The 11,556-nt window shown below is 32.6% G+C and overlaps 2 protein-coding genes across 2 annotated transcripts; one reads left to right on the top strand and one right to left on the bottom strand.

The window, feature by feature from the left end:
• Window positions 1,486–3,348, top strand: LOC18601553 (pentatricopeptide repeat-containing protein At5g15300). Its single transcript, XM_018118828.1, has one exon. It carries the CDS (start codon window positions 1,529–1,531, stop codon window positions 3,176–3,178), a length of 1,650 nt encoding a protein of 549 aa, XP_017974317.1. The 5' UTR covers window positions 1,486–1,528; the 3' UTR covers window positions 3,179–3,348.
• On the bottom strand, window positions 8,571–9,438 carry LOC18601552 (casparian strip membrane protein 3). Its single transcript, XM_007032531.2, has 3 exons — window positions 9,218–9,438; window positions 9,013–9,136; window positions 8,571–8,789 (listed from the first exon to the last, which is right to left on the bottom strand). Exons 1-3 carry the CDS (start codon window positions 9,436–9,438, stop codon window positions 8,571–8,573), a joined length of 564 nt encoding a protein of 187 aa, XP_007032593.2.

Here is an 11,556-nt window from a genome sequence, read left to right as displayed (position 1 = left end):
TATATATATATATATATATATATATATATATATATATATAATTACTATTTCCTTGTCATTAAATATTAAGTAGTACACATAAATTGATAGTCCTATCCTTTAATTAAAAATGCAATAAACATGGAAATTTTTAGGCTTATAGTTTCCAAAAAAAAATTATAAAATTGGGTTTATATTTGATATACTGTTAATATATAGTATCTACACACTAACATTTTTCTTTTTAAATTGCTATCTATCTACCGGTGGATAGGCGTATCTACACACTAACATTTAATCACAAAAGTGTCATATCATAAATGTGTTAAAATAAAAGTTAAAAAATCTTTTAGTATAAATATTTTTAATTATAAGAATTTATTTTTGACAATTTTCAACTTTTAAATTTATTTATTTATTAAAAAAGTAACAACATTTGGTTCATCTTTTATACTATAGGCATTATACAATTTGAATGTATCAAATATAAACCTCATATGCATTAGTGTAAGACTTTTGTATATTTTTAAAACAAAAAAAATATTAAAAGTATGCAATTAGTCATGTACTTTATCAAAATAGTGAATTTAATCCCTATACAATAATTTGTAAAAATTAAATCTTTATACTTTTCAAAATTAACAATGTCAGTCTAATATGTTAAAAATTTTCTATTATTTATATTGATATAGCGTTTTGTTGTGTTAACGTGGTATTTTCTTGTTGATATAACATTGAATTTGATAATATGGCAATGATGAAGTTACATTTCATGAATGATGTAGTAATAGTATTGATATGGCATGACCAAACATTAACATGTATCTTATAAGTGTAGACGTGAAATCATCCAATAAGAGCTAATGGTTTTAAATAAGATTGAAAACAAAATAAATCAAAAGTACAAATAGGTTTATAGGATTTACGAAAAGAATGTTATGAGACAGAGAATAATTGAATTTCTATAGTTCATAATTTAAAGTTGTAAAATTAATAAAAAATATCACATCATCTTTAATAAATAATCATATTTAATGTCACATCAGTAAAAAAAATCATATCATAATAAATAACAAAAAAAATTAATATTGTTAATAATTGGATTGACATTGTTAATTTCAAAAATTATAGAAACTCAACGTTTACAAATTATTATACATGAATTAAATCTATTACTTTGTCAAAGTATATGGACTAATTATATAATTACTGCTAGGTTATAATATTTATACTCTATCTTTGAACCACATAGTATTATCTCATATATGTGTAGATAAAAGTTTAAAAATATTTCAAAATAAATATTTTTAAAATTATGAATATTTATTTTTAGGATTCTCAATTTTTAAATTTATTTATTAACAAGTGACAATATTTGATTTCAATGATAATGTATAGAATCTAAACTTACAATAAATTAAATATAAACTTATTTTAAAATATGAATATAAAATGTTAGTTTAGTTTATTTCATTGAATTTTAAAACAAGGAAGACGTGGGAAAGTGCTCTACACTTCTTATGTCGTTCATAACTTCAAAAACATGTAAATGATAAGAAAACGACCAAGCGACGGGAGCCTCAACCGCAACCAACGGTCATCAGCGACCTTTTGGTCACAATGCACAAACCTCCGTTCCTTGAAACAAATCCATGCTTCCCTCATCACCAAAGGCTTCAATTCCAACCCATCCGCCTTAAGAGAACTCATTTTCCAAGCCGCCGTTGGGATGTCAGGTGGTTTGAGTTATGCTCATGAATTGTTCGATAGAATTTCCCACCCAGATAACTTCATGTGGAACACAATTATAAGAGGCTCAGCTCAGAGCCAAAACCCTTTAAACGCCGTTTTAAGATATACCCAGATGGCGAAATGCGGCGTTGAGCCAGATAACTTTACCTTTCCTTTTGTTCTTAAAGCTTGTACTAAGCTGTGTTGGAGAAAAATGGGGTTTGGGATTCAAGGGAAGGCTTTGAAAATGGGGTTTATAGGGAATAGTTTTTTGAGGAATACCCTTATATATTTTCATGCTAATTGTGGAGACCTGAGTGTTGCAAGTGAGCTTTTTGACGCTTCAGCCAAAAGGGATGTTGTTCCTTGGTCAGCTTTGACTTCAGGCTATGCGAAAAGGGGGGAACTTGATGTGGCAAGGAGGTATTTTGATGAGATGCCGGTGAAGGATTTAGTTTCTTGGAATGTTATGATCACGGGATATGTGAAAAGAGGGGAGATGGATAGTGCAAGGAAGCTTTTTAATGAAGTTCCAAAAAAGGATGTTGTGACTTGGAATGCTATGATTGCAGGGTATGTTATTTGTGGGGAATGTGAGAAGGCGTTGAAGATGTTTGAGGAGATGAAGAACGCAGGGGAGAGGCCAGATGAGGTTACCATGTTGAGTTTGTTGAATGCATGTGCAGATTTGGGAGATTTACAAGTTGGGACAAGGATACATTGGTCTCTTTCAGAGATGGGCTCGAGAAACTTTAATGTTTTGCTTGGGAATGCACTTGTAGATATGTATGCAAAGTGCGGCAGCATTGAGAGGGCGCTAGAAGTTTTTCGAGAGATGAGAGAAAAAGATGTGTCAACATGGAATTCAGTAATAGGAGGATTGGCTTTTCATGGCCATGCGGAGGAATCAATTAAGCTGTTTACTGAGATGCAAAGGTCAAAAGTCAGGCCAAATGAGATCACTTTTGTTGGGGTCTTCGTTGCTTGCAGTCATGCTGGGAAAGTAAATGAGGGTCATCAATATTTCAAGCTTATGAGAGATGGCTATAATATCGAGCCAAATATTAGGCATTATGGGTGTATGGTGGATATGCTAGGGCGTGCTGGGCAATTGGATGAAGCATTCAAACTCATAGACTCGATGGAGATTGAACCTAATGCCATTATTTGGAGGACTCTGCTTGGGGCTTGTAGAATTCATGGAAATGTTGAGTTGGGAAGGCGTGCAAATGAGAGACTACTCAAGATGAGAAGGGAACAGAGTGGAGACTATGTATTACTTTCCAATATATATGCTTCAAAAGGTGAGTGGGATGGAGTGGAGAAGGTAAGGAAGATGATGGATGACTCTGGGGTAACTAAAGAGCCTGGTTGTAGCCTTTTGGAAGCTGAAGAAAAAGCTCTCATGCATTTTTTGTTTGATTCGAAATCCAAGATAAATTTAAGACCAAAGAATCTCGTGCCATGATTAAGTACTGAGAAACTGCTTAACGTCTTCAAGTTTTACTTGGGCATAATAGTTCCCATTGATGATCACCCCCAAAGGAAACAACATGGTTTGTAATTGTTTAGACCAAATGTCATAAAAACTGAACAAGCAAGATGGGTTATTATAGATTACACGTGCATGGCTGATGATATGATCTTGTTTTATGTCCTCCAATTGCTTTTTTTTTTAATTATTATTATTTGTTCAAATTTATTCAGTGGTTTGCCTATGAGAGCCTCTTACTTTATCTCATGTCATCCATGATAGAGCTAGAGCATTTTTTAAAGGGATTAAACAGAAAGAGACATTGATACAGGAGTATATTGTTAAATTATTATTATTTAAGAATTATAGATATTATAAAATTTTTTTATTTATTTAATTTACTTGTACTAAGACTTTAAGCTAGTCATGTTCTATTTAGGAATAGAACACTTATTTTGTTTAAATCTCTTGTTAACTATTCTAATTGTATTAGATAACTTGCAATATAGTTTTATTTGGATGTAGGCCTATAATACTATAAATAGGACACTTAGGCTTAGTCATGAGACATTGAAGTTGAGAATTAATAAAGAATATTTTTTTAAGTAGTAGTGTTTATTTTCTCTAAATTTTTTTCAAAAGAGTAAGAGGTTTTTAGTTTCTTTGGTCTAGCCAATCAAAGTGGGATTTTGGTTATTTTTCACTTTAGTGAGATTTTTAACTTTACCAAGATTGGTGATTCACCTTAGTGGGGTTTCTAACATCGTCACGATTGATGTCTTTCACAATGCCCTAACGTCAGTTTGGTATCAAAGCGGGAAGATCATTGTTCGTTGCGTAGTTCAGGTTCGCTATTGGGTTTTGACTCTCCTTGTTCGAGTAATTCTATTTCTTTTATTGTTTTATAGTTATATCATCATCTTTTTCTACATCACCACATCATCATCACCATACAATAAAATGCTGCCAAGATGTCAAAATCATCAAAGAGATGATCACTAAATTGAGATTCAAGAACTATGTCGCTAATTCAAGAATTATAAGAGCAATTTACAAGACGTGATGCTGCTCAAATCAACAATAGTAGCTCTAGTGATGAAGAGGATGATACCAACCCATTCTATCAAAATTCGTCCATTGATGAAGAAGTACCTATGCGGCGACTGAGAACTGTTACTACCAGAGACTTGGGAATCAAAGTCAACATTCTTGAGTTTGAAGGAAGACTTCACCCTGATGACCTCCTTGATTGGCTCTATACAGTGGCAAGAGTTTTCAAGATCAAAGATATTCTCGATAAAAAATGTGTGAAGCTTGTTGCAATTAAATTGAAGAAGCACACCATTATTTGGTGGGAAAAATCTCAAATAATAACCAGAAAGAGAAGGTCGCAACAAGATTAGAATATGGGATAAGATGCGTTGAGAACTCAAATGTAAGTTCCTTCTTGAGCATTATCAACAAGAAATTTTTATCAAATTTCATAACTTGAGGCAAAAAACAATGATACAGTGAAGTTCGAATAACTTCACATGAAGTGCGATGTCCATGAACCTGAAGAGTAAACTGTAGCTCATTATCTTGGAGGTTTCAATATTGAAATTGTAGATGTTATTCAACTACAACCATATTGGAACTTAAATGATGTCATCATATTAGCATTAAAGGTTGAGAAACAACAATTATGGAAAGGTTTAGTGAGTTCATCGAGACAAAAAGATTCCACTTCAAATAGTGAGAGACAAAGTTCAACAACTATTCCACCTCCAAAGGTAAACTCTTCTAAAACTTCAAACAATAATAATAAAAAGACTACTTCTACTCGTGCTTCTAATGTCAACAAGAAGTGCTTCAAATGCCAAGGATTTGGGCATATTGCTTTTGATTATCCAAATCGAAGAATTATCTCGTTAGTAGAAGAAGAAATTATGGAAGAACCTAGCACGAAAGAACCTAGCATGAAAGAGCCTAGCATGAAATAAGTAAAGAATGAACTAGAAAATTTCAACAACGATGAGATAGAAGAAGTTTCTACCGATCATGGAAAAGCTCATATTGTTTGTCGTAACCTTAACATTGTATGATGACTGAAGGTGAAAGTTGGCTTCGTCACAACATATGCTGTACAAGGTACACATCCTGAGGAAAGGTTTGCATTGTCATTATTGATAGTGGAAGTTGTGAGAATGTTGTTGCAACTGCATGGTGAAAAAGTTGAAACTTCCAACTAAAGTACATCCTCATCCTTATAAACTACAATGGTTGAGGAAAGGAAATGAAGTTAAGGTAACGAAGCATTACTTAAAGATGAAGTTTGGTGCGATGTTATCCTAATGGATGCATGCCACCTGTTGTTGGGACGGCCATGGCAATATGATTGTCGAGCTCATCATGATGTATACAAGAAGACTTATTCCTTCATTAGAGATGGAGTAAAACTTATGTTGACTTCACTAAAGCTAGAAGATCGACCAAAGAGACAAGAGGAAGATAAAACACTCATCATTATGTCTGGCTTAAACAAAGCTTATCGTGAGTCAAGTCTCTTATATCTCTCATTAGTTTTTAAGAAGAATGAAGTATCTTCACCCTTATCCAAGGACGGTCAAACAAAATGGGTCAACAAAAGTTTGGGAAACTTATTGAGAAGCTTTGTGGGTAAACGCATTTGTCAATGGGATCTTGTGTTAGCAAAAGCAGAATTGTCTTATAATAATTTTGTGAGCCTAACCATTGGAAGATGTCCATTCGAAGTAGTGTATGGAAAATGCTCTATTAGTCCTTTGGACTTTCTTGTATTACCAACTACTTGTGAATTTAACGTTGATGCTAAAGAATGTGCAAAACAAATCAAGAAACTTCATGAAGAAGTTCAAGAAAAGACTATTTGTCAGATTGACAGATACTAAAAGCAAGCCAACAATCACAAAAAACCAACTAGTTTTAAAAAAGAAGACTTAGTGTGGATTCATTTAAGGAAAGAATGTTTTCCTAAGTCTTGTACAAAATTATCTCATCGAGCTGATGGACCATTCCGAGTCTTGGAACATATTAATAAGAATGCTCATAAGATCAAAATTCTTGGAGATTATGAAGTTTCTGCAACTTTCAATGTAGCTGATCTCTCTCCTTACTATGAAGAACATGAAAAAGACACGAATTTTGAAAATAAATTTTTCTTCAGCCTAGAGAGAATGATACAGTAGTATATTATTATATTATTATTATTATTTAGGAATTATAGGTACAATAGAATTCTTCCTTTTATTTAGTTTACTTGTACTAGTACTTTAGGCTAGTCATGTTTTATTTAGGAATAAAACACTTATTTAATTTAAATCTCTTGTTAATTACTCTAGTTGTATTAGGCAACTCGAAGTAAAGTTTTATTAGGATGTGAGCCTATAATACTATAAATAGGACTCTTAGGCTTAGTTATGAGACATTGAAGTTGAGAACAAATAAAGAATATTTTATTAAGCAGGAGTGTTTATTTTCTCTAGGCTATTTTCAAAGGAGTAAGAGGTTTTTAGTATCTTTGGCCTAGCCAATCAAAGTGAGATTTTGGCTATTTTTTCACTTTAGTGGGGTTTTCAACATTGCCAAGATTGGTGATTCACCTTAGTAGGGTTTTTATCCTCGCCACGATTCGTGTCTTTTACAATGCCCAAGTGTCTTCACAACGCCTCAATGCTAGATACTAAACAGTTAAAGATAACTTTATATATAATTCAATTATCAATCATCTAAAAGATTAAATAAAATTCAAAAGACATTGGACATGCAAAAAAATGCACATTAACAATAATGATGGTGTCATTTATATATATGATTGAATGGAACTATAAAAAGAGTCTTCTCACCCTTTGCGTGCAAGAGTGGAAGAGAAAACAATTTTTCAAATTCAAATGAATTTCCTCTTTACTTTGTTTGTTCTAGCACTCCTCTTATTTTTTATTTGCCTCTTAAATTGCTAATTAACATATTGAGTTATTGAGTTGAACTATTGAGATATAATATGTTATAATAGGCTATTAGGTTGGATTGTTAAGATATAATATGTTATGATAAGCTTAGATTTATATTAAAACTTAATGGGTTTAGATTAGTAGTCTCACTTTTATTTTTTATTTTTAATTTGATAGGCTTAACATATTAGTTTAGAATTTATTTACTAGGCTTAACTAGTAATATGCCAACCATAATGACTCTAATTTTATCAAACAGTTTGAAGAATAAAACAAATTATTAAGTAGAAAAAATATTTTGAGAGCCATTAAAAATATATAATAAATAAAATTGTATTGAAAGAAATACAGCTATTTCATTCTATCAAATTGTATATATATTTTTGTTATTTAAAGTTTGCAACATACATGCTAGAATGCATTGATTATTCTAAATAAAAAATGATATATTGATGAAATTCTAAGCAACAATACAACATTACAACTTATATTTGATAATTACATAATAATTTATTTATTTTTAAAGATTAAAATTATAGAAAATAAAATCCACATAATAGAAAAAAGAAGAACATGATAAATAGAAAATAGAATCCATATATGACATAATAAAAAAAAAGAAAAAGAATAGGATTGATGGCTGATGGTTTGTAGAAATCTGTGAAAGAAAATCTGTACAGATTTAAAACATATAAGTAAATAGAATAAAAATAAATAACTAATAATAATATAGATTGAAAGAAAAATAAAAAAATTTAAAAATTGAGTTAAGCATATGAAATTATTTTGTTATTCTTTATTTGTATTAATTATTAAATAAAAAATTATTTTAGAGAGGCCATTAAGAAAATTTATAAAAAAATTAAAAAAGTTTATATAGCATGTAAAAAAATTTTAAAATTTTGGTGCCCCTATCCCATAAGGAGGCTCCGCCCCTGCATATGACTAGTTAGAAAGTATTTGTACAGTTCGCTGGAAGAAATATTAGTTGGTTGCTACACTCCACTCTGGAGATGTGCTTTGACCTTTTAGTAATTTTACTGAGTTTACTTGGGGAAATATTACCAGCGCCCTTGATATTACTTGCATTGTAAGAAGGATGTGCAAGCAGTAAATCTGACAATGAACAAGCAACAACTAATATTATGAGTGCAATATTCTCACCCTCAAATTCAGAAAATTCCTTATGTTCTGCAAAAGCGCGAAACAATTGAGCAATCAGAGTGGTTCAAATGATTTTTAATGATTAAAAGTAATTTACTGAAAATTAATTGATCCGAAGATTACAGACAAGACGATGCACAGATCATTTTAGTTCGCAGTTACACTCTTGCAAACACAAGATAACAGAAAAGAAACATACATGTGCACATCATATATATATCCAGGATAAGTGCATTGTCAAAATGAACAATGGTCTAAGGACGTCGAGCAAGGGCCACACCCAATAACATAATCAGCAGTGCGAGGAGGATGATTCCTGCAAAGGATCCAATCAAAGAGCCAGAAGTACGCTGGCAGAAGGAGTTGAATTGCTGACAGATGGCAAGCCAATTTACCCTGGCATTGCCCTTATGTGCTAAGTACACAATAGCTGCTGCTGCAGAAGCTCCTGCCGTTAAAAGAGCCAGCATCACCTACATGGCCGTAAAATTCTTTCCATTAGAATATGGTAATCAACTTGACTAGTTCAAAAGTTTAATTCTGTGTACGTTTTCATTTAGGCTTGTCTTAATATGCCAACTACAATGGTGCCCGTATTTTGACAATGACTAATATATCTACAATTAGCGCTTTTTTCATTGAATTAAGTATGATTGTTTTGGAAATGCACCATGATTCCTTCAAGCTGCAAATTACCATGTCAAAGAAGATCAGGATCATCCTAGTCCTTTGTGCACTGCTCCTTACGATGTGGAAGATTGAAAAAGGGAGAGAAAGCAGCAGATAGCCACTTACAATGGCATTGGCAACCACAAAGAACCTGTCACAAGAGGCAGAAGTTTAATACACTTCCAACAAATATTGTGATGAATATAAACAAGCCAATGACCAGGAAACCTACGTGAACGTTGGTAGGTCATCATACTCAGCCCTAAACTGAAAAAACCGCGTAAAGAAAGGTAGCGTTTCGTTAGTAGTCACCATGGCAATTGCACTCCCCAGGGTACCAATAAATGCCAGTATCCTGAAAATAAAGTCCAGTATAGATACACCTTTGTTCACTCCACTTCTTGAGGTAGAACTCTTCCCCCCCTCCCCAAGCTCAGTACCTCCTGCCTTCATGTTTTTTTTTAGTTGAAAATAATAACTTGCTGTCAACTTAGGGATTTCAAAGTATTCAGGGTTGAAGTTGATGAAGATGGAACATATATGGCTAAGGTATTTATACAAGCAAGTCTTGAAATGAGGCAGCACCATGCAAAATAGTCAAAAGAGTTGGTTTTGTTAAGTGGTCATCATCAAGGCTGGAGGCATGTGAGATGTTGTGCTATGCAACATGACCGTACTTACTAAAGCTAAAGGGTAAGGTGCAACATGACCGTACTTACTAAAGCTAAAGGGTAAGGTGCAGCATGACCGTACTTACTAAAGCTAAAGGGTAAGGATTTTTTTAAGTACCAGCTGTCGTACTAGCTCTGTAATTCATATATTTAAGATCAAATTGTGAGGTCGTTGCTTCTATCCGAACTCAACCAAACCACAGGCCCCAAATGGAAAAGAGACGTAAGGACAAAAATAGCAAAGAGAAGAGCAAAATATGTAGAATCTCCTTGCCCCAGGGATACGGAAAGGGAAAGTCCTGGAACTTTGGGGCAGTTGAATGTACAGCAGCAGTGTGAGAGACGCGTTTGAGTTGGTATTGGTTTGATATAATTGAACCAATCCACTTCTTCCTTTCCCCTTTATAAAATCATCATGCATCCCCCCTTCATTTTCTTCATTTTTTCCCAATTTTTTTCTTGGTTAGAAAAGAAATAAAAAAAGAAAGAAAAAGCAATATGTATTTACTCCCAAAAGAAAAAAAAAAAGATTAGTCTTTGATATTATTGTTGGGTGAATTGATACTAGTGCGTAGGTAGATCTCCATCAATATGATATATGCAAATATTATATATGTGCTATAATACTTCATTCTACGGAATATATGAATAATTGATTCAAACTTGAGACTTCAAATTAGATCTGACAATTTTTGACACGACACAAGAAGACACGGAGTTAAATAAGTTTGGATTTAGCCTTATCATATTTCATGCCTTAATTGTGTCGAAATGGTTAAGACATGAAAATTTTGTAAAGCCCGACTTTATAAAATACTTGTCATGACATACGTGTGATGGATAACATGTTTGTGTGCTAGGAGAGTCCCGAAAAATTTACAAAAGTCGGTATTATACCTAGAGGTACAACAAAGTTGATTTAAGCCTCGAACTAGATCGAATAGAGATTTTAGGTGAAATTAAAAATTTTACAGTCTAAGAATGATTTAATATGGTGATTCGGAGCTCGAGGATCAATTTGGAGTCAAACTAGATTTTTCATAACCTAGGAGCAAAATAGTCATTTTACCACCCGAAGTTAAGCTGTGAGTGTTGGATGAAATTTTTGACTAAAATTGATCAAGATTGACTATTTAGAACATAATTTGAGGTTGAGAAGTGCAAAATTTTAATCTTTGTATTTTTCGGAGCATAGGGGTAAAATGGTAATTTTACCACCCTAGGGGCAAAACAGTAATTGTCCACCACCAGGACATTTGTCCAGCACATGGTCTTCCCTTATCCTCATTTTGACCTTTGACTAATCATGTGGTGGAGATAAAAGGTTTAAAATTTTTAAAGTTTTAAAAATGGATCAATAGAAACATGCCACGTGTTAAGTAAGGATATTTTATTATTTTCTATAAAAATCAGCCCATATTTATCCCATTCTTCTTCTCCATATTCGGCCAAGACAAAAGGAAAGAAAGGAAAAACAAGAACAAAACCTAGGTGGAGGATTTCAAGAGAAAAAGTGTGGAAAATCAAGGAAAATAAGTTAAAAAGGTAAGATTTTTCAATTTAAACTTGAAATCTATTTTCCTTAAGCATTTCTCCTTATTTTCATGGTTAAATTACATGTTTTCATGATGAATTCATGGCTGATCAAAATGGGTATGGAGAGAGAAAGATGTTGGATTGAATTGATTTTAAGATATGTTAGTGTTTTAAGTTAGTTTAGCATATTTAGAAGCAAAACAATAAGAAAAGAATCCATTTTCCCCATGAATCTTCATTGGCCGAATCTTCCTTGATGTGTGTGGGTGATGGATGGTTATTATTTCAAGAGAAATGGCTTAGAAAATTTTGAATAATGGTGAGAAAATTAAGTAGGAAAAATCATAGTGTTAGTGCATTGTAA

This window comes from Theobroma cacao, chromosome 4 (assembly GCF_000208745.1).
Source record: "Theobroma cacao cultivar B97-61/B2 chromosome 4, Criollo_cocoa_genome_V2, whole genome shotgun sequence".
NCBI classification, from domain to species: Eukaryota; Viridiplantae; Streptophyta; class Magnoliopsida; order Malvales; family Malvaceae; genus Theobroma; species Theobroma cacao.
Note: the sequence above shows the minus strand (reverse complement) of the source record. Positions and strands in the feature narration are given on the sequence as shown.

Bases quoted from the DNA above. Each gene is read 5' to 3' on its own strand.
- LOC18601553 (XM_018118828.1), top strand. From the start codon at position 1,529: ATGATAAGAAAACGACCAAGCGACGGGAGCCTCAACCGCAACCAACGG.
- LOC18601552 (XM_007032531.2), bottom strand. From the start codon at position 9,438: ATGAAGGCAGGAGGTACTGAGCTTGGGGAGGGGGGGAAGAGTTCTACC. The intron at 9,137-9,217 runs GTAGGTTTCCTG...CTCTTGTGACAG, and splicing joins GATGACCTACCAACGTTCAC to GTTCTTTGTGGTTGCCAATG. The intron at 8,790-9,012 runs GTAATTTGCAGC...ACGGCCATGTAG, and splicing joins TCCTGATCTTCTTTGACATG to GTGATGCTGGCTCTTTTAAC.